The sequence below is a fragment of the Eumetopias jubatus genome, unplaced genomic scaffold (genome assembly GCF_037043125.1).
Source record: "Eumetopias jubatus isolate StellerSeaLion01/CBP00866 unplaced genomic scaffold, mEumJub1_p1.0 scaffold_12, whole genome shotgun sequence".
NCBI lineage: Eukaryota > Metazoa > Chordata > Mammalia > Carnivora > Otariidae > Eumetopias > Eumetopias jubatus.
Genome location: NW_028274818.1, coordinates 46,412,465 through 46,436,890, shown reverse-complemented (window position 1 = coordinate 46,436,890; position 24,426 = coordinate 46,412,465). Strand labels below are relative to the sequence as shown.

At 35.9% G+C, this 24,426-nt stretch overlaps 1 protein-coding gene across 1 annotated transcript in view; it reads right to left on the bottom strand.

Annotated features, from left to right (window-relative positions):
- The window catches only part of HMCN1 (hemicentin 1), a 467,830-nt gene that overhangs the window by 170,477 nt on the left and 272,927 nt on the right, over nucleotides 1-24,426 (bottom strand). Inside the window, exons 31-36 of the mRNA XM_028121561.2 lie at nucleotides 19,460-19,738; nucleotides 18,678-18,959; nucleotides 17,624-17,732; nucleotides 16,477-16,646; nucleotides 15,132-15,286; nucleotides 6,478-6,601 (exon numbers count right to left, since the gene is read on the bottom strand). Of these exons, the coding sequence (XP_027977362.2) occupies nucleotides 6,478-6,601; nucleotides 15,132-15,286; nucleotides 16,477-16,646; nucleotides 17,624-17,732; nucleotides 18,678-18,959; nucleotides 19,460-19,738 (1,119 nt within the window). The remainder of the gene's footprint in view (nucleotides 1-6,477; nucleotides 6,602-15,131; nucleotides 15,287-16,476; nucleotides 16,647-17,623; nucleotides 17,733-18,677; nucleotides 18,960-19,459; nucleotides 19,739-24,426) is intronic.

The following is a 24,426-nucleotide window of genomic DNA, read 5'->3' as shown; positions in this document are numbered from 1 at the left end:
TCAAAAGGAGAAAAGGATAATTCAACAATAATAGCTGAAGACATCAATATTCCAGTTTCAATAAAGGGCAGAACAACTAAACAGAAAATCATCAAGAAAACAGAAGACTTGAACAACAGTATAAACCACACGTACACATAAAACACTCCATCTAAGAACAGTAGAATACACATTCTTCTCAAATGTACATGTAACATTCTCAAGGACAGACAATAAGGCATAAAACAAGTCTCAATATATTTAAAAGGATACACAATGTGTTCTCTAACCACAGTGGAATAAAATTATGAATCAATGACAAGAGAAGATTTGGGAAATTCACAAATATGTGGAAATTAAGTAACACACTCTTAAGTAACTATGTGGTCAGAGAAATCACATGAGATATTAGATAATACTCTGAGATAAATTAAAATAAAAAGACAACATACCAAAACTTATGGAATACACATAAAGCAATGATTAGAGTAAAATGTGTAACTATAAACAACTATATTAAAAATAAATCTCGAATCAGTAATCTAACATTCCACCTTAAGAAGCCAGAAAAGAGTAAAGTAAATCCAAGACAAGCAGAAGGAAGGAAATAATAAACATTAGAGCATAAATAAATTAAACAGACAATAGAAAAATGAAAGAGAAAATCAATAAGACCAAAACCTGATATTTTGAAAAGATCAACAAAATGGACAAAATTTTAGATAAGCAGACCAAGACAAAACAAAAGAGAGAAGACCAAATTACTACAATTAGAAATGAAAGAGCAGTCATTACTATCAACCTTACAGAATTAAAAAGGGCTATGAGGGAATATTATAAACAAGTGTGTGCCAATAAATTAGATAATCTAGATGAAATAGACAATTTCTAGAAAGTCATAAATTACTAAAACTGACTCAAGAAAAAATGGAAAGTCTGAATAGTTGTATGCAAATTTTAAAATTACATTAGTAATAAAAAACATCCCACAAAGAAAATCCGAGGCTCAAATGGCTTTACTGGGAATGCTATAAAACATTAAAGAAAAATTAATGTGAATCCTTCACAAACCTCTTTCAAAATAGAGCAGCACTCTAAGAGGCTAGTTTTACCATGATAATAAAACCAGATAGAGACAGCCAATAAAAGGACACTATAGTCCAATATCCCTTATGAGGACAGATACAAAAATAATCAAGAAAATTCTAATAAGGTGAATCCAGCAACATATAAAACAAATTAAGCACCATGACCAAGAGGGTCTAATCCTAGGAAAGCAGGGTTGGTTTAACATATGAGAATCAATCAGTGTAATCAAGAGAGTGTGATACTCAAAAATTAACTTGAAATGGATTAAAGCCTTAAATGTAAGACCTGAAACCACAAAACTCCTAGAAGAAAACATAGGGGGAAAGGTATTTAACATTAGTTTTAGCAATGATTTCTGGGCTATGTCACCAAAGGCACAAACAACAAAAGCAAAATAAACAAGTGGGACTATAGCAAACTAAAAACCTTCTTTATAGCAAAGAAAAAAATAGACAAAATGAAAATGGCAATGTACTAAATGGAAGAAAAATTTGCAAACCATATATTGGAAATACTTAAGAAACTTACAAACTCAATAGTAAAAAAACAAATAAATAATGGGCAAAGGACGTGAATAGGCATTTTTATAAAAAAGACTAAGAAGTGACCAACAGATTCATGAAAAGGTGCTTAACATCACTTATCATCAGAGAAATGCAAATCAAACCCACAATAAGATATCATCTCACATGTGTTAGAATGATTATTATAAAAAAACACAAGAGACAATGAGTGTTGGTGAGGATGTGGAGAAAAAGGATCCCTTGTACACTGTTGGTGGGAATGTAAATTGGTATAGCCATATGGAAAACAGTATGGAGGCTTTTCAAAAAATTACAAATAGAACTACCATACGATCCAGCAATCCCACTTCTGGGCATATAATTGAAGGAAATGAAAGAGTATCTCAAAGAGACATATCTACTCCCATGTTCACTAGAGCATTATTCACAATAGCCAAGATATGGAAACAATCTAAGTGTCCAACAACAGATGAGTGGATAAAGAAGTTGTGATATACATATATATTCCCTTCTAGCATTTAAAAGAATCATCTTGCAATTTTGAATTTAGATGAGCACTGTTTTAGACAGAAACATTAGTAAGGTAACAATATCTTATGTTAACCATAAATGTCTACATACTCCAAGGAGACTGGATTCCATTCAACTTGTTGGTTTTTTTCTTTATTCTCCTTCTTCCAAAAGCTGCATGAGCATTACCATGCCAAAACCACAGTACCTGCTTCTGAACATAACATGGGCTAGACTTTACCTATGAATTTAATTATTCACAGGCGTAAGTTGACTTTTTCAAATCCTGGTTAAATTCAATTAAATATATAACTGATCTAAAAGTGAGTTAATCCCACCCAACCACCAAAACTATGACATAATGAGTAATAAATTTATTTATACTAAAACAATATTAGAGTCCTGAACTGAAGTTATCCATTAAAAAAAAAAAATTTCCCCACAACATTCCCAAGTCTCCTTTAGGTCACAAGTGAGCTATTAAGCAAAACACAGAAATGATAGAGGAACCTTTTTTAAGTGGGTGTTAGCAGATGTTAGCCAAGCAAATACTTCAGAATAATAAAATTAAATTAAGGGGTGCTCTACTAATGTTTTCACCAGACAACTAATACAGACCCAAGACGGTTCCTAGCCAACAGTAAAGGCACCAGAACTTCAGATATATTTGTTAAAATGTTGGTGCTGTGAGAAGGGCCAAAAGCCAAATATGCATTTGGCCAAAACAGTTGTCAAGCTACCATTTACAGATGATAACTAGAACCTAGGCATCAGGCTAAGCTTATAGTTGTAAGCACACGTAGTCTTTCAATCAATCCTCACAAAAACCTTCTGATTATATTATCATTATTTTCCCATTTTACAGATGAAAAAACAGATTTAAAAACTATTGTCCTCATGCTATAACTTGGCAGTATAGGGACACAAATTCAAAGCCCATGCTTTTAACCACAACATGCCACTTCTGGGCGCTTCACCTTGGTTAATCTTTCCTAGGATATAATTAAGAGCAGATGTAATGAATGCTTGAGCCATTAGACCCCAAGTAATCATCTGTTTGTGGAAACATCTGTCTTACTTGGCAAATATCCGAGGTTTAGATAAAATTTCATAGTTTGGTCTAGAGAATCAGAACTTTCAGAATTATGAAACTTTGATGATCAAAAAGGACCACCTACTGAGAGTCCCTGCCTTCTATAATGGACAGAACTCCCCCTAAGAAACCTAGGGGATCACAAGAATGTTCCTCTCCTCATGATCATGACTTAGTCTTCTATGTCTTCCAGGAGAAACAATCCACCCTTACTTAGCCTTTTGAAAACACTTTTTTTCCACACTTGAGAAGAATGGAAGCATCTACAATCTTTTTTATAAGAAAGGAAAATATCAAACAATTGGAAAGCTGAATTTCTTAGGATTGAATACATTGGATGCCAATTATAGTAAATGCTCATTTGCCGAATGTGTTACCCCATCAATAAAGACTGGGATTAAACCCTCAGAAAGCAACTATAAGAGTGGCTAAATAAATTAATAAAAAAACTAAATTAAATGATAGTTGCTTCTCTATAGATTTTTCAATGTCCCTCTTAATATATAGCACCAGGATTGGATATAATACTTCAGAGGAATTCAGAGAGTGAGACTATAACAGGGCTAATTCCTTTCTTGTTGTTTATACTGTAAGTTTCTATTACTGACTTCTAAGGCTAATTAGCTTTATTATGAAATTGAATGATTGTATCTATATAATTGCAGAAAGCCATTGATATCTCCAGTATTTCAATGTGTGGTGTCTTTACGTCACTCTTCTCCAACCCTATTCTTACATAGTGTTTCACAGCAGGTTAACCTGTCATTTTAACTTCTGATGTCTTTTTGAAATCTATGGTCAACTAATCCCTTAGAAATTCCTACACTTTTTGTTAACATCTCCAATTCTCACTGAAGTTATTAATACAAATATTGAAGGAGACAGAATCAAGTTGGGAGCCATTTACATCCAATGTGACATCGCTTGTCAAGAGTACTTTCTGTCTAGATTCCTGTACAGTAGCCAATCACTTCCTTTCAGGTTGATCATAATTAGATTAGAAGTTCACTTCATCATTTATCCTCCTTTCAGTCTGATGAACTGTTATCTGGACAAGACAAGGTCATATTAGTAAAACATTTTCAGGTACTATAATGTATTTTACCTCTACTGTATTTGTGATTTGTATCAAGAAGATTGTTTTATATTCCCCAGCCAATTTGGTAGCATTTAATAAATCCTCACAATGACTAACCTTCTGTTTCTTTCTTTTTACATTAACTCAGATGTCTTCCAGCTTGTTGCCCCACTCTCTGATGATTTTCTGTGTAGGTGTGTACCCTAATTCAATCCCTGCTAACATATATTTTGTTACCATGTTCAGATTGTAGGTTTATAGACTTATGTTTTCTTAGGTCTTGACTCTGTTTTTTTGTTTGTTTGTTTCTGTTGTTGCTTTGTTGCTTTGTATTTGATGGGATCCTTAATTTCTTTCATGAACTCTGGTTTTCAATCATTCTTGACTACATTAGTAAGTCTCTAAGCCAGGTTTTAGAGTCTGGGCCAATGTTCCTCTGAGTAATGACATACAGACCATTTGCATCAGAGAAACTGTTTCAGGAGATTTGGAACTGGCCCAGGAAGCTGTATTTTTAACATGTTTAATACATATGATTTTTATGAACACTGAAGTCTGGGAGCCCCAGACACTGAAGTTTGGTTCTTCCCAGCTCTAGAGACATACACTCTGTTCTTCAAGATACAATCTTCATTTAATATTTTAATCCAGTCTAGAGAACAAAAACACCCTTCTTTTTGATAAGACCTGAGAGAGTAAAAGTGGGAGATATTTTACATCTAATACCTCAAAACCTCAAAAGCACTCTGCAAGTCAGATACTCAAAGAAATTAAATAGTTTGGTCAAGGTTACATAGATGGTGGTTAGCATAGAATTTAAACCACAATTGATCTGACTCTGGTGCCTGAGATGATTGCAGCATATCATACTATCCCACTTAACTGTTTCCTTTTAGACAACAATGGAGACTAGATAAGGACTGAAATTATTGTAAAGGAAAAGATAAATAGCCTGTACAATGAGGAGAAAAGGAGCCTCAGTGTAGGGAAAGGGGGAAAGGAGAGCAAGCACCACCCACAGCACACTCTTAAATGGATGTGGAGATCTCAGTATGTGCTGGAGACAGCTGCCAAAGAGCACTAGGTAAATTCAAGGCAATCAAGTCACTTTCAAGATCATTATAATCAGATATTGGTCTTTAAGTTAATTACTAAATGAAAAAGTAAAAGTCCTCTTAAGGAACATGGTCTGTGTGTATGACATCCATAAATTAGGTGTACATATTTGGGGAAAGGGGGAAAATAAATTATTTTATTGAAAACATTTAGGGAACTGATAATATGAATCTTTTAACTAGTTGATTTAAATAAAATAAAATATGTAAAGAAGCAGATGAGAAGAATTCAATGTCCAATTCAAATATTTTCATTCACTTACTATTTACTTTTTCATTTGTTCATACTTATTGATTGCCTTTTGATAATGTAACTGGAATCAAGCTAGATGCTGGAGCATCTTTCTAGGTTAAATTGCTCAGTAAATGTAGAGTGAATATATGAATTAATGAATGAAGAATAAATGAAGTAAATGAATAAAGGGTTTAACAAGCAATCACAAGGATTAGAGAAAATGAAGAAGGTATCACATGGAAATCTTGGAGAGCTCTCCGCAAATATATTTGGCTGAATCAGGAAAGGCCAAGCCTACCATTCTTGACCCTTTCTGATGAGACTCCAGAGATCTGAAGTCTCACATTCAAGGTCAAATCTTCTTTTAAGTTTTTTGTGAAGCTGTAATATTCATGAGCTATTCCATGGCCACCCAGACTATTAAAGCACATGAGAGAAGATCCTGAGTCAAGGATAGCTTCTACTTACAAAATCCCTCTTATAGCCAGCAAAGAACATCACAGAAAATGTTAAGGAACAATCCTGCAACTCTGTCTTGACAACAAAAGTTATCTGTACAAAGTTATTAGTTAACAGAATTCAAATAATTAAAAACATAGGGTAGTATGTTTATTTATTTATGAGCTCTAGCACATCCTATTTGACAACCTAAATATCTTAACGGATATCTTGACAAACCAATACCTTAATATGAGCAATTATAATTACAAATAACGTAAAAAAAAACTAGTTTTTTTCATATAGACAAAAATAAACACTTGTTTCTTTTACACTGTAATTGAATAAAAATGAGTCATCATGTTCAAAAAAGGCCACAGAAATGTTCTTTTGTTAAGACAGGGGAATGACATTACCATGCACATGTAGCTGAAGGTGCTGCTGGGTTTCTCCAGCTGCATTGGTCGCCACACATGTGTATTTGCCGGCATCTTCCATCAGGGCTTTGGCAATTTGTAAAACTCGACCAGAAGACTGTATCTAATTGGGAGCAGAAAGCATGGCAGCACTTTGTACTTTACACTGGGACTTGAAAGCATTTGCTGAGATAGACAAACTCATTTAAATTTATGCTATTTAATTTAGTTTTATGCCAATATCTTAATTATCTCTTCATAGATTAGAACCAGATCTCACTTCATCACACACAAAAAAACTGATTTGATTGAAAAACTTTCCTTATTCATTGGAAAACACAAAATAAAATAACCTAAGGCCTGCTGGTACAGTCATAAAACCTCACTGAACAAAAGACTTTAGCACTGAACGATGAGGTATATGATGAAAATTTAAGCTACTTAAAAAAAATACAGTCACATTTATTTAATACTTCATAAATACTTTTAAGACAACAATCTTTTTTGATTAAATGGTCATGGGGGCCAGAAAAACAATAAAAATTATAAAATATGAGTAATGGAAATGCAGATAAATTTCTTCCTGTTTTTCCTCATTTCTCTGTTAAACCTATTGCAACTAGCCTCCACCATTTTGGAACTAGTGATTCAGTGGTTATTCTTTGAAACTTATCATTCAGAGGTTATCAGTAACTTCTCTTTTTTTCCTTTTTTAATTTTTTTTATTATGTTAGTCACCATATAATACATCATTAGTTTTTGATGTAGTGATCCACGATTCATTGTTTTCGTATAACACCCAGTGCTCCATGCAGTGTTAAGGAGGTTATCAGTAACTTCTAATCACAATATCCAGCAGCTTACATAGTAAACTCATATTCTCTTTTACCATCTACAGTATTTCGCATTACTGACCACCTACTCCTGAATCACTCTACTCTCTGGGTGTTGAAGATACAAAAATGTCCTCAGTTCTCAATCTCTGACTTTCTTAGATTACAGAATCTGCTTCTTCCTCCTGTCTCATAAACATAAAGCTCAGCTTTCTGATAGTTTTCACCCAAATTCATGGCTTTAGCAAAGAATTCTGTGCAGACTCTGAAATTTATAGTACTGGCCTCAATTTCTCTCCTGAGCTCCACGCTTGCTGTTCCAGCTAATCTGCTGGATGGGTTAGCACATGAAATTTAACACATCCAAAACAAAGCTTATAAAACAAAGCTTATAACTGTTTCCTTGTATCTCCAGACCTACTTTTCATTGCATGTTTCCAATCTTGTTTAATGGCACTACTATTCTCCAAGTCATCCTGATTTCAGAACCCACTCTGACTCTCCTACTAGTTATACAACTATGTTTTTCCGATCTCTACTTTCCATTCTCACAACCACTGTGGGATTATAATACTTTCTTATTTATATTCCAGTGTCTCCAACCTCCCAAACTGTTAATCTATCTTATATACCATTGCCAGAATAATTTGTCTAAAGTACAAATTTGATCCTTTTACCAGTTCCCCTTCAAAGCTCACTCAGCTCCCCACTTTGCCCAGAATGAAATCTGAACTCAGTATAGCCCTCCAGGCTTACATTATTCTGATCCCAAATGATCTGCTCTCCATACACTCCCAAGTAAACTCCCACTTGACTTATTCTTCAGCCAGACTGTACTAAACTCATTAAGCAGCACATTCATACATTAAATTCACTTCTAGACATTCACATGGCCTTTAAATGCCATAATTTTTTAAGACTCTGAACGAGGTCAGTTCTCTCTTCTATTTTTTCATACTCTTTACTCTCCCTTAGATTAACTCATTCATTCTATGCTTTCAAATATCATCTATGTGTCAGTATCTCCAGCCAGAACTCTTTGAGCTTCAGGAGCATATATTCCATGGTCTACCTGATCTCCACTTTATTTCAAAGTCAACTTAACCTCCCCAAATATAAAACTTACATCCAGTTTTTTGCCCCTAAATGGGTTGTCCTCCAAAGTCTCCTGTCTTACTGGATGGCATCATAAGATACGCATCTGTGTAGGTTAAATTCCCCAAGTTTTCCTTGATATTTCCTGCTCCCTCAACTTTCATATGCAATTTATCACTGAGTCCTAATGATTGAAACAATTCTCAAATATATCCATATATCCTCATCTTCATGGCCAGAATATGAGTTCAAATTTCAATCTTCTCTCTCTCCTAGATGAATAAGTCCTAATTGATTTCCACATGTCTACTCTTTGTCTTTTTCAATTTATTTTTGGAGGTAAAATTGGCATATATTATATTAGTTTCAAGTATGCAACATAATAATTCAATTTCTGTACACACTGCAAAGTGGATCATCACAAGTCTAGTCTTCATACAAAGTTACAGATTTTTTTCTTGTGATGAGAACTTTTAAGATTTACTCTCCTGTTAACTTTCAAGTATGTAATACAACATTATTGAGTATAGTCACTATGCTGTACTTACATCCCCATGACTTATTTACTTAATATCTGGGAGTTTGTACCTCTTGACCACCTTCACCTATTTTGCCCACCTCTCAACCCCCTTCACCTCTGGCAACCACCAAACTGTTCTATGTGTATCTATGAGTTTTGTTTCTTTTATTTTATAGATTCTATATATAAGTGAAATCACATGGTATTTATCTTTCTCTGTCTGACTTATATCAATTAGCATAATGCCCTGAAGGTCCATCTATTTTGTCACAAATGCAAGACTTCATTCTTCTTTTTTATAATTGAATAGTATTCCATTGTGTGTGTGTGTGTGTGTGTGCGTGTGTGTGTGTATCACATCTTCTTTATCCATTCATCTACTGATGAACACTTTGGTTGTTTCCATGTCCTGACTATTATAAATAATGCTGTAGTGAGCATGTGGGTGCATATATCTTTTCAAGTTAGGGTTTTCGTATTCTTTGGATAAATACCCAGAAATGGAATTGCTGAATCATATGGTGGCTCTGATTTTTATTTTTTGAGGCATCTCCATATTGTTTTCCATAGTGGTTGCAATAGTGTACATTCCCACCAACAATGCACAAGGGTTCCCTTTTCTCCACATCCTCAACAACGTTTATTTCTTGTCTTTTTGGTAATAGCCTTGAAACAGGTGTGATGTGATACCTCATGGTTTTGATATGCATATCCCTGATAATTATTGATGTTAAACATTTTTCCATGTGCCTGTTGGACATCTATATGACTTTGGAAAATGTCTAGTTATATATTGTGCCCATTTTTTAATCACATTGCTTGTTTTTTTGCTATTTAGTTGAGCTCTTTATATACTTTGGGCATTAACCCGTTATTGGATATATGACTTACAATTTTTCCCTCATTTAATTTATATTCCAGTATCTCCAACCATGCAGAAGCTTTTTGGATTGATGTAGTCCCACTTGTTTATTTTTGCCTTTGTTGCCTTTGATTTGGGAGTCAGATCTAAAAATTCAATGTCAGGAAACTTACTACCTATGTTTTCTTCTAGGAGTTTTGTGTTTTCAGGTTCTACATTCAAGTCTTTAATCCATTTGGAGCTGATTTTTGTGTATGGTTTAAGATAGCATTCTGGTTTCATTCTTTTGCATGTGACTGTCAAATATTTCCAACATCATTTATTGAAGAGAACATCGTTTCCTCATTGTATATTCTTGACTTCTTTGTCATAAATTAACCAACCATATATGTGTAGGTTTATTTCTTGGCTCTCTATTCTGTTCTGTTGATCCATGTGTTGGTTTTTGTGCCAATACCAAACTGTTTTTGATTACTACAGCTTTGTAGTATAGTTTAAAAACAGCAGGATGCCTCCAGATTTGTTTTTCTTTCTCAAGATCATTTTGGCTAGTTGGGGTCTTTTGTGGTTCCATACACATTTTAGGATTGTTTGTTCTATTTCTGTGGAAAATGCCATTGGAATTTTGATAGGAATTGCACTGAATCTATAGATTGCTTTGGGTAGTAGGAACATTATAACAAGATTAATTCTTCCAATCCATGGGCATGGGATACCTTTCCATTTATTTGTGTCTTCAGTTTCTTTCATCACTGTCTTGTATTTTCTAGTGCACAGGACATTCACTTCCTTTCACCTCCTTGGTTAAATTTCTTTTTATTCTTTATTATGCAATTTTAAATGGGGCTGTTTTCTTAGTTTCTCTTTCTGATAGTCTGTTAGTGTATAGAAATGAAACCAATTTTTGTATATCGATTTTGTACCCTGCAACTTTGCTGACTTCGTTTATTAGTTCTAACACTTTTTTGGTGAAGTCTTAGGATTTTTTAATATATATTTTTCAATTTGGATGCCTTTTATTTCTTTTTCTTACCTAGTTGCTCTTGATAGGACTTCCAATACTATGTTCAATAAAAGTGGTGAGAGTGGGAACACTTGTCTTGCACTTGATCTCAGAGAAAAAACTTTCAGCTTTTCACCACTGAGTATGATGTTAGCTGTGGGCTTGTCATATATGGCCTTAATTATGTTGAGGTATGTTTCCTCTATATCCATTTTGTTGAGGGTTTTTACCATAAATGGATGTTGACTTTTGTCAAATGCTTTTTCCATTGAGATGATCATATAATTTTTATCCTTCATTTCATTAATGTGGTGTATTACGTTAGTTGATTTGTGAATGTTGAAACATGCTTACATCCCTGGAGTAAATTCCACTTAATCATGGTGGATGATCATTTTAATGTTGATAGCAACTTAAGTTTGGATGCATTCTAAAACTCTACATTTTTACTCCCCCACAATGTTTTATGTTTTTGATGTCACATTTTACATTCTTTTATTTTGTGTTTCCCTTAACTGTTTATTGTGGTTATAGTTAATTTTACTACTTTTGATTTTTATCTTCATACTAGCTTTATAAGTAATTAACCCACTACCTTTACTATATATTTACCTTTACTAGTGACATTTTTACTTTCATATATTTTCTTGTTACTAGTTAGTGCCTTTTTTTCCAGCTTAAAGAAGTCCCTTTAACATTTCTTGTAGGGCCAGTTTAGTGATGAATTCTTCTACCTTTTGTTTGTCTAAAAATCTCTTTATTCTCCTTCAATTCTGAATAATAACCTTGCTGGGTAGTGTATTCTTGGTTGGAAGTTTTATTTTCCTTTCAGCACTTCAAATAAACCATGCCACTTCTGGCTTTCAAGATTTCTGCTGAAAAATCACCTGACAATCTTATGGGGGCAGGCTTCCCTTGCACCTAACAAATGGCTTTTCTCTTGCTGCTTTTAAGATTTTCTTCTTATCTTTAACTTTTTACATTTTAATTATAATGTCTCTTCCTGTGGATCTCTTTGGGTTCATCTTATTTAGAATTCTCTGTGCTTCCTGGACCTGGATGTCTGTTTCCTTCCCCACTTTAAGGAGGTTTTCACCCATTATTTCTTGAAATGTGTTTTCTGCCCCTTTCTCTCTCTCTTCCCCTTCTGGAATCCATATAATATGAAAGCTATTCCACTTCAGGTTGCCCCAAAGGTCCCTTAAGCTATCTTCATTTCTTAAAAATTCTTTTTTCTTTTTGCTGTTCTGTTTGGGTGAATTCCACTGCTGTCTTCCAGGTTACTGATCTTTCTGCTTCATCTAATCAGCTGTTGAACCCCCTAGTGTATTTTTCAGTTTAATTATTGTATTCTTCAGCTCTGTGACTTCTGTTTGGTATCTTCTTATATTTTCTATCTTTTGTTGCAGTTCTCACTATGTTCATCCATTCTTTTCCTGAGTTTAGTGAGCATCTTTATGACCATTACTTTGAACTCTTTATCAGGTAGATTACTTATTTCTATTTCATGAAGGCCATTTTCTGAGGTTTTGTTCTGTTCTTCCATTTGAAACATTTTGTTTGTTTCTAAGTATTAGGCAAAATAGCTATCTTCCCAGTCTTACAGGAGTGGCCTTGTATAGATTAACCTCATTGTTCAACCCTGCCCTGGTTCTTGGTTGTCTCTCAGACCTTGTGACTGCCTCAGTAGCCTGATTTATTCTTGATAGGTCCCAGTTATTAAGGGTATTCCAAGACCTATCAGTGTTCCAAAGAGAGGGATCTCAGTCAGCACCTGGTTTCAGGCTGACTAGAAGCCAAATCCTTAGGCAGCAGTTTTAAAGTACACAACTATATACAGTCCCATAGGACTGCAGTTGTAAACCCTGCTGGCCTTCAGACCAGGGGATCTGGAAGTGTCCCCTGGGTGACAGTTGCAAAAATCAGGGCTTCAGGTGTGTGTATATACTCCTTGCTGGGAGGCACCAGGAGCTATAGCAAGGCCAAGGGAGAACACAAAGGTGGTGTCTCCCTGCCTATGTTCCCTGAGAGTGCCTTCATAGCCTCTACATGTGTGGCAAACCTGAAGCCTGTCCCTCACGTTGAAGCTCCAGGACCAGTGGGTGGGCCTTTTTCACCAGCAGACCAGGAGTGTATTCCAGTTTACTGTGTGCAGTGGCTTGGGTGTGGTAGCCTGCCAAGAATGGCTTTTCTGATTATTGTTATAGTCCCATAGGGCCCTGGAACACAAGCCCCTCTGACCACTGGGTCCAGGCATTCAAGGGGTGTCCTTTGTGTGGACTGTGCTTGCCCTTCAGCCTTAATGGGGCAGTGGGAGAGTACTTGGGGTGGGGCAAGCCTGCAGCTTTAGCAAGGCAGGTGAAGAGTGCTGGGGGACAGAGCACCCCCCTCCCCACCTCCACTTCAGCAAGGCAGTGGGAGATTGCTGTGTCTGCACACATCTGCTTTTACTAGCAAGGTGGAGGGAGAGTGCAAAACTGGTGCCTGACAGCAGCTCTGTCCCTGGAGAAAGTCCCTACAGGTCCCTGTCCCTCCGGCAGATGCTTTAAAATTAGCAAATGAATCTCCTTCACATATAGTTTAGTCTAGGCACTTTTCAAATTTTTGCACTAGGCCCCAGGGCAAGTAAGTCTGCATGTGAGTCATTTAAAAGAAGTATCTCAAATCCCTTTGACTTATTTCTACAGTCCTTTGGGTCTCTTGGATGTAAGCTTCATTGGTTTTCAAAGCCAGACATTTTATGGCTTGTCTCTTCAGTACAGGTCCCAAGGGTTGGAATGCCCAATATAGGGCACAAATCCCATACTCCTCAGGGAGAAGCTGCAGACTTGTGAGATCCCTCCCTATTGTGAGTTGGTATGCTATGGTTTTGGCAAGATTGTGTCTCTGCCTCTCCTACCCATCTTGATGTTGCCCTTTTATCCTTTGTTGTAGAACTGTTCTGTATGTGGCAGTAGATTTGGTGTGTCTGTGGGGGGAGGTGAGTTCAGGATCTTCCTATACTACTGTTTTGGACCACCTCTGCCCACATATTTATTTTAAACTCCTTCAATTCATTATCTTATAGGGGCCAGTAACTATTTAAAATGAAAATCTGATTATGTCACTACTCTCTTAAAACTCTTCAAAGATCTCCCATCGAGTTAAAGTAAAAATGAAATCATTAATATTACTTAAATGCCTTCTACTCCCTGGTCTCCTCCAATAACACCTCATCTTGCTCTGTGTTCTTCAGTCTACTGGCTTGCTATCAGGTCCTCAGGAGGTGTCATGTGCCTTTACTTTAAGTTGTTTGCCCACACACATCTTCTCTGAAATACTCTACTCTGTTCTCTTCCATTAATTCACTCATTTAACTCCTATGTATTCTTCATATCTCTGCTCAAAGGCTTTCTCTATGAATTACCTAATGCCTAAAACCTTTCCACATTATCTGTTCTTATACTTCTCCATATTGTCTCTTAAAGTTACTCATTACAGTTTACAATTAAACTTTTATATGATTATGTGATAAATGCCTATCTCCCTGCAGTATGTTTTAAGGCTTCATAATGAACCTCTCAGTAGCATAAATGTATAAGATTAGTTCCATTGGATTTGGAATAGGAATAATAAATGAGCAGATACCCATCATTTGTACTGGGAAAAGAACTCAATACATCCTTCATTACTGAAAACTTAATACAAGCAAAGTTCAAGCCCATAGTAGTCAACTAACTTGATCCTAGTAACAAAATCTATTGATTCAGATTTTTAAATGAATCATTTAGATTATCTAAGTTCGAAATCAATCAATCAATCAATCTATCTATCCAGAAATACCTAATGAGGTACATTTATATGCCAGGGATTATACTCAGATTGAAGGATATAGAAGTGAATTTATTCAGACTGAGTCTCTGCCATCTTGAAGCTTATAAACTAGTTAAAATAGTTTTTTCAAGACTTATTGTACTTAGGTTTATGTAGATATGATTTTACCTTAATCTTAGTCTATGGTATATTGGGGCTACTGTGAGTCAGTAATGATGAACACCATTCATTCATCCATGAGACACCAGTTTTTCAATAGTTAAAACAGGTATAAATCGAAATAATAAAAATACCAACCAATACGTTAAAATTATCATTGTTAAGGTTATTAGTCTTTAATTAATTCTATTCTTCAAATCAAATATTAAGATAAATTCCAAAAACTCTAAGGAAAACACATATTATTTTGATAAATTTTCTGTAAAATCTGTCCAACAGGAAAATCTACAATTAGGAAAGAAGAACATGATAGCTCTGGGAAGATCAATGTAGATTTCACATTTGGGGCTCAGCAATATTTATACTTACTTTAAGGTTTCCTTGGGCAGTATTTACAGGTTGGCCATCTTTTAACCATGTAATAGATGGATTTGGAATGCCATTGGCAATGCACTGCAAGGTGATAGGCTTGTGCTTCACTATGGCTCTCTCAGAAAGGCCTGAGGATTTGATTGTTGGAGGAACTAGATTTAAGAAAGGAAGGAAGGAAGGAAAGCAGGAAGAGATGGAAGGACAGAGTGAGGGAGGGAGGGAACACAAACCATAATCAGTGGGGTCAAGTACTTAAAAATCTGGATGTAAGAATCTGAAACTTTAAAATTTAGAAAAGGGAAAATTCCTATTTTAAGAAATAATGAAATAATTTTATCCCATGCGTTTAATTTATGGTTTTCAGCAATTTTAGATGACTTATTTCTTAAGTATGGATCTCTAGTTCTCCAAAGAATAAGATGTATTTATAGCAACTACAATCCACATGTTTGGCTTACACCTGTTGGTATGTTTTCCCAATCTATTATGATCCTCCCTTTCTCTAGAACAATCTCGTTAAATCAGGGTGGGTTTCCTCTACCTGTATTTATACTGCATGACTCTGACCCCAGCAAGACTGACTGAATACAGAATGGGAACTTGATTTAAGCTGGGCCTGCCAGATTCCCTCCCTCAGGAGTTGGAATTGAGACTGAGAAACAGGGTTAGCTATATTTCATCACAGGATTGAAAAAGCAGGGGGAAAAAGTCTGCATGGACAGATGGAAAAATGTTGATGTTCACAGAAACCTCCACTAGAGCTTCTAAATGGTTCCCCAGATTCTCATTGCAGTCCCTCACTTCCCAAGGTTGGCAGGCAAGTGAGACAAATAATACCCTGGCCAAGGGTTGTCTCTGTCATTACACTAATGGTTCTGATTCTTCTGCGCTAGTTCTGTGAATACCTCTATCTACCCTGGATTCTGCATAATATCCTTAGCCTCCATTTCTGGAAATGACTTTATTCACACTCCCTCCTGTTCTGGCTAAACCCTGAAGAGCTGACACAACCTCTTTACTTGGAATTTGCTGCCTGCCTTTTCTGTCTTATTTGATCTCATTCCTCAGGCCCTGGCATTCTATGTAGAATACACTTCCTAACATCTGAAGTGTTTATATTAATTTACATAGGCCTCTTGGTTAAGTCTCTGTGTTAGTAAAGTGCCTTAAGATTAATCTGCCATTTTTTAACTCAAATTCACATCCTTTATATTACTTTCCACAACTCAAGATTTATCCAGATTACTGAGCTACCATCTGAATTAAATAATGACACAATGCATAAATTAATTTTAAATATAATGATAAATTATATTAAATAAGCTGAAGAAGTTCAGCTTACCATGAACAGTAACTTCAAATTCCTTCTCGTGGTCACCAGCAATATTTGTTGCCACACAGCGATAAAGGCCTGTATCTGACACTTGAGCTTGAGCAATAATCAATTTGCGTCCATTTAGTAAAATCTTGAATCCATCCCTTTCATCAATTAGCTGGCCATCCTTTAGCCACCTATAGGAACAAGGCAAAAAGAAGCCTGGAGATGTATTTGAAGTAACTTAGTTCCTAAAATATATGTGTGTGTGTATATATATCTTAGAGGAACTAGATTTATCTATATATTGAATGTTTCTACACATACATACATATGTAAATTCTCAATTGCGTATTTGCCTAATTCCCTATTTGCCCAATCTGTAAAATGAACTATAATGGGTAAAAGAAAAAAAGCAAACCTGGCCCAACACAGAAGTTGGCATAGTGTTGGAACCCCAGTAGCTATACGGTTTCTTCATTCTCTTTATGTTGAGGAAACAAAGACGCAAGTGCCCCTAAATAGTATTCACTTCAAATGTTTAAATAACAAAGTGAATAACAAATGTTTAAATAACAAAGCAAAGTGAATACATTCCTAAAATATCTGTAAAATAAAACCCTGATATTGCATTATATTTTTTCATTTCTTATGAGTTATCATTTTCCATTTTACTTTGTAATCATATGTGAACATATTTTATTTTCTTAATTGACTAACTGTTCCTTTGCATATCCTGCACCTTGGAAATGAAGGTTAAGTATTCACGAAATGCTTTGTGAATGAAGGAATGAGAAAAAAGAATTGGTAAACATATTTGCACGGTAACTATTTCCCTAATATGTCCAGTACATTTCTTTTTATTTAGTTATTCATTAAACAGTTCAGTGCCTCAAGAAGATGTGACAGATACTGCTTACTAGTCTGTCTCTCTGAACTGAAAATGTCATTTCTAGGAGCATAAATGGAATTCCTCTAATTGAACAGATTTAAGGGCCATGTGATTATTAAGCAAAAGTTGCCTTGTATATAGAGTATGTCTTTTAAAAGAGGAACACAAAGAATATAATTTTACATGGCCACCTTTTAATGACACAGAAATTTTTTCAAGATAGCCTTAAAACACTCAAATAAAGAAGTGGGAGGTATTTAGAAGACATACCAAAACCCTTACATGATAGTTGGCGTGGGAGAGCCTGTCACTTGACAATCTAGCTCCAGTAAGTTATTAACCATCACAATGAAGTAAGATGTTTCATCTCCTCCTTCTATAGCTGGTGGCACTAGAAAACAACAGAGATGTAACATACAAAGAAATGTACACCAGAAAAAATACACCACCATTTTAAGCACTACTAAGTTGCAATTCAGAAGGCTGACAAGTATCATAGACATTTGATACTTGAAGGGGATTTGAAATGTAAAATATATTTTATCATACACACTTGATAGGATCAATAAATGTATTTTTGACATGCTGTGGATTTTTCTCAATTAATCGAGCCCTCTGGTGCTGCTGATGCCATATGAATATAAAGCTGGTTCATATTTTATGTCGCTTATTTTCATAATAATAAGAGAAGGAAACCTCAAAAATTGGACCTCTGCTCAAAAAGCCTTCAATTTATAGAGAAACAGAGACCAAAAACATTGCAAGATGACTTTCCAAGGCCCAGAGACTGTTTCCTGCACTAGACATAGCATAGTGCTCATGACAGAGGACCATGATATCACTCACTGCAATCAGATATTGTCATAGATGTAAAATGCATCAATGCACTTACAAATACAGTGTACCTATCAAAATCAGTGGAAGATTTATGTGGGTTCTTAGATCTTGGGACTCTGGTAATAAAGCCACCACTTAGTCATGTGCGGTCCAGAGCTGAACAGATAACTGAACCTTCTCTAAAATTGTTTTATTGGGGCGCCTGGGTGGCTCAGTCGTTAAGCGTCTGCCTTCGGCTCAGGTCATGATCCCAGGGTCCTGGGATCGAATCCCACATCAGGCTTCCTGCTTGGCAGGAAGCCTGCTTCTCCCTCTCCCACTCCCCCTGCTTGTGTTCCTGCTCTCGCTATCTCTCTCTCTGTCAAATAAATAAATAAAATCTTAAAATAAAATAAAATAAAATAAAATTGTTTTATTGTTCTATGACCAAAAAAGCATTTCATAAAATGGTCAGGTTTTGCTATGAATCTGGAATCCAGATGGTGGCATCCTTATTTACCTAAGACATCAACTTCGTATTTGATTTCCTTTTCTCCAGCCACACTGGTAGCCACACATACATACTGTCCCCGATCAACTTCTAGGGCACTCATGATTTCTAGTTTCTTCCCACCAGCTTCTGTACGGATGTTGTCATTGGCTTTCACAGGTACACCATCTTTTAACCAGGTGAGAACTGGAGGAGGGTTGCCAGTAGCTTTACACTCTAGTGTCAGCGAATGAGCAATAACCACTTGCTTATTCAGAGGGACGGCCAAGTCACCTTCAATCATTGGAGGAACTAGGCAGAAAAAAGTAGTATTTCAGGCATCTTTGAAATTCTATTGAAATAAGGATTTTGTTTTCACATAGTTTGACCATAGAAACTACCTACATGTCTGTCTCTTTCTAAGCTATTAAGGAAAGAATTTCTTGGGTTAGCTGATCCACAGCTATCCTAAATATTGTGGGATACTTTGTACTGTGTCTCGTTTATAAAGGGTAAATAGTAGAGAATGATCTTAGTCCTAACAACTACTTTACCTTCTCCATAAAAACCGAATAGTCTAGATGCCCCATGTGAAACGGGCAAATGGTTGGGCAAATGAATGGACCACTTTTCCCAACTGTAGCTTTTAAAAATGTTTTTTTAAATCACGGGACAATTCTGTCAGTTCCTATCCATGCATTTTGAAAATGATCAAACCCACCAGGAATTTATTAGTGAATGAATTAGATGTCGGCATATTAAAAAAGAATAGACAGAAAGGTATGTGATTAAAGCACGTATTTTTTCCTTACCATAGACGTCCACATGAAATGACTTTTCAGCAGTTCCAGCAACATTGGTTGCATGACACGTATATGTTGCTGAATCAGAAACCTGTGCTCGAGGGATATGAAGAAATTGTCCTTTATTAATATAAAGTGCTTGTGAGCTGGATATGACTGGTTGGCCATCCTTATACCAAGTAATAGCAGGCATCGGCAGTCCCCTTGTTTCACATTCCAGTTTAATTATGCTCTTGATCAATGCTGATACTTCTGTGGTGACATTCCCTCCTTTAATAGTAGGTGGAACTATAAAGGATTTCAGAACAGAAACAAGTTTTCTAAGCTTTAGCATCTGCATCAAATTCTTAAATGTTGTAGATGTTTAAATAATGCATTTAAAGTATTTAGGAGGGGCGCCTGGGTGGGTCAGTCATTAAGCGTCTGCCTTTGGCTCAGGTCATGATCCCAGGGTCCTGGGATCAAGCCCCACATCAGGCTCCCTGCTCAGCGGGAAGCCTGCTTCTCCCTCTCCCACTTCCCCCTGCTTGTGTTCCCTCTCTCGCTGTCTCTCTCTGTCAAATAAATAAATAAAACCTTTAAAAAAAATAAAGGATTTAGGAATTAAAGACAATTAGGAAGTCTATGATTTATCTACTGATTATAAATTGCCTGTCTTTTCAATCTTTATCACCCTCTTCTTGGGTTTCAGATTTCAGTAAAAGCAAAAAGTCACAGTTTCAGTTTCAGGGGTTCATTTAAGTCCAATAGATCATATTACAGTAACTAAGAAAGTTATGTTTAACAAACAAAGCAAAACAAAATAAAAGCCCACTTAAAGTAGATAGAATACATTTGACAGCAGGCCAAGGGAACAAAAATGTCAGATGTACATTTGTACAGATGTACATTTGTACAGATGTACAGGTACAACTGCATGCCCTCTCCCCGCAAAATACTAAAGGTCTAAGTGCCTTCAGAACCAGCTACTGGGGGGCGCCTGGGTGGCTCAGTCATTAAGCATTTGCCTTCAGCTCCGGTCATGATCCCAGGGTACTGGGATCGAGGCCCACATTGGGCTCCCTGCTCGCCTGGAAGCCTCCTTCTCCCTCTTCCACTCCCCCTGCTTGTATTGTATTCCCTCTCGCTGTCTCTCTCTCTGTCAAAAAAAAAAAAAAAAAAAGAAAAAAGAAAAGAAAAGAAAAAAAGAACCAGCTACTGGAAATAGCCGTGGAAGCTTTAACTTCTGCTTCTTACTGGTTTTTGTTTCGTTGTTTTTGGGTTTTGGGGGGGGGGGTTTGTTTGTTGGTTTATTTGTTTTAGCTGCCAAGAGTTTATTCAGAATACTTAACTTTACTCATCTAATTGGCTACATGTGTATCTTCCATAATTCAGCAACCACATTCCTGGCCACTCACACCACATGAGAACTCTGGTGTTGGAAAAACAACTCAAGTGGCTCAATCCCTGCTACATCCTTTGACTGTGGTCATTCCAGGATTGTGCTATAACTGCAACAAGTTAAAAGAAATCAAATGGCATGTGCCTGAACTGGGAGTGCCTTAATATTATTTCATTAAACTTTTATTTTAGAATAGGATATGTTATAGAATGTTTTTCTTATGGCTGGACTAGGATTATTTGTTTTAGGAGGAAGATCCCAGAGGTAAAATAACTTTCTCACCAGATCATATCAAAGGTACAAATTATCAGCATGACTTATCATGATCATGTTAACCTCAATAATCTGGTTACAGTAGCTTTTCCTAGGTTTCTCCACTGTAAAGTTGCTCTCCTTTTCCCCTTTTTTGGGAAAGGAATCACTCTTTCCAGCCCATACATACGGGGTGGGGAGTTATGTTCGACTTTTTTTTTTTTAAGATTTTAATTTTTATTTATTTGACAGAGAGAGACACAGCAGAAGAGGGAACACAAGCAGGGAGAGTGGGAGAGGGAGAAGCAGGCTTCCTGCCGAGCAGGGAGCCCGTGGGGGGCTTGATCCCAGGACACTGGGATCATGACATGAGCCGAAGGCAGACGCTTAACAACTGAGCCACCCAGGTGCCCCTATGTTCGACTTCTTGAGAGAAGAATACCTACATAATCTATTTGGAATTATTCTCTATAATTTTGTTTCTCCTCCCCAGTTTGTTCACTTATTTAACAACTTATTTTTATCAGTATGAATTCATGGAAACTTCTTTTATACTTTGGGTTATAATCTAATACTATAGTATTTAATTTGTTGTTCAAATTTTTCCAGTTTTGACCACTGGAAGCTATTTCATTTGGTTCCTATGTTTCTTTGACATATCCATGTCATTTTACTATCTTGATACTTTCTTATTTTCTGGCTCTACTACATGCTGCAGGCTCATCTTATATACTCCCTGCCCCAGTCTTAGAATTAACCATTTCTCTAGGAAAGTTCTGTCTTCTTTTAGTGGAAAAGGATTTTAGAAAACAAGAGCTGGGTGCTGAATAGAGTACCTTAATATTTTCTAATAATCATTCTTAGAACCAGCTCACAGCGACAAACATTCACCTACACATTTTTTTGTCACACATAATTTAAGGAAAGATCTACTACACTGTGAGGTAAATGTGGTGGTAGAGTAATTTTCTTATCAAGTGGTTTAATATATAGCTCAGGGAAACCAACTATGGTTCACAGGCCAGGCATGGAGATGCTGAGTTAAGAATAGTTTTTACATTTTTAAATGGGTGGAAAAAAATCAAAATAATACTAACAATATTTTGTGACGTGTAAAAATTATATGAAATTCAAACGTGGGTGTCCGTAAAATTTTATTGGGATATAGTCACACCCATTTGTTTACATATTGTCTATGGTTACTTTCTCTCTCTAATAACTGAATTAGGTAGTTACAAAAATAGCAAATATGTATTCTCATTGCTTCTCACTGCTGCTCAGCTCACCATAAATTTAAGTGACACAATTATAACTCAATAGCATTTCAAGTTGCCATGCATATCACCATACCATGATATTTTATTTTATTTTTATTATCAGTAAGTACCTCTCACATCAAAAGAAGAAAAGAAAAGAAGACTTTAAAATTCACATTTTTAAAGCATAACGCAGTGTGGATTATTTTGTTATAAATCAAATGGCAAAGCATTGTTTTTTTTTTAAATCATTCTATAGCTGTTCTGAAAGATTACAATATACACTAATACTACTAGACTAAGCACTTGTCACATTACTTCCAATTCAAAACAACAGTTGGAAAAATTAGAAAATGTAAAATGGACTGACTCATAACAGAACTTCTTCACAAAAATAAAAAGTCAAAATGAGGCTACAATCAAAATAAGTTTCTCAGTGGTCATATGTTCGCCAAGCAAGAAAAGCCATTTACCAACAGTAATTTAATTAAAATCAGGGATGATTAGTCTGTAGTCACAGAAATGTGTCCAGAGAAATTTTAAATCTTTGTTTAAGATTATGAGCCTTTCCATGAGAACAATTGCTTGAAGAGTAGGGAACACTGGGAGCAACATTAATAGTTAATTTTTTTTATTTTTTTATTTTTTAAAGATTTTATTTATTTATTTGACAGAGACAGAGATAGCAAGAGCAGGAACACAAGCAGGGGGACAGAGAGAGGGAGAGCAGGCTTCCTGCCAAGGAGGGAGCCCGATGTGGGACTCGATCCCAGAACCCTGGGACCATGACCTGAGCCGAAGGCAGACGCCTAATGACTGAGCCACCCAGGCGCCCAGTTAATTTTTTTTTAAAGATTTTATTTATTTATTTGACAGAGAGAGAGACACAGCAAGAGAGAGAACACAAGCAGGGGGAGTGGGAGTGGGGGAACCAGGCTTCCCGCCGAGCAGGGAGCCCGATGTGGGGCTCGATCCCAGGACCCTGAGATCACGACCTGAGCCGAAGGAAGATGCTTAACGACTAAGCCATCCAGGCGCCCCCAGTTAATTTTTTTTTTTTAAAGGCAACTTTTCTGAATAGTATTCTTGGCCCCTGACAAATTAACAGATGTTACTGATACTGCTTTTTGTTTGAGGAATCAATGCCAAATTTGAAGAAACTGAAGAATTAGCCTCTAAGAATAGTCTGCATGGAACGACTAGAGACAAAAATATTTTCAAAGAAGTTAAAAAACAAACAAACAAACAAAAACACGAATTCATTACAACCTGAAGTGGAATCTGCTAAGATACAGTGCAAGTGATGGTGATAAAAATATATGTGGGGCAGGAAAAGGCTTAGACAAATTCATAAAGCTTATTAAAATGTAAGGTTTAAAAGTCTATATTCCTTGCATTATTTGTCAGCAAGCCCTCCGTGTAAAATATTCATATGTTAACAACCAGAAGTGTCCATGGTATCTTTTATCTGCCCTTATGGACTTGAAAATCATCAATTTCATGAATTTTTGCTACGTGTAGAAACTGAATATAAAGACTTGTCCTACCATAGAGCAGTTCAGTGCTTTAATGGTGGTAAAGTTGTATTTTTTAATTTTTTGAGCTCAGGGCTGAGACTATTTTTTCTGAATGAAAAGAATTGTCCTCAAACACTATTACTGAATACCATTGAGTGATTTTGGAAACTAGTTTTGCTATAAGCTTGATAATGTTTCTTAATGAATTCAACCTAAAATTACCAGACCAAAACAGCACTTAAATGCAAAACTTATACTATGGTAGTCATTTTGTTTGAATCACAATTAATGTCAAACTGCTTCATAAATTTCCCATGCTGTCAAACAAAATTGAGATCTCCATTCCCTACAGATTTGCTGTGGATATATTTTCTGAGCTCAAATTTCAGTTTCAGCAATGTTTGTCAGACCTTGATACAAATACAAAGGAAATTTCTACATTCGAAGTTCAGTTATCTCTGAGAATGAGGACCTTCCAACCAACTTTCAATTGGAATTGTTTAATCTGTGGTATGGCATGCTAAAAGTCAATTTATCAAAAGAATATAAGGGAATTCTATAAATGCTTTC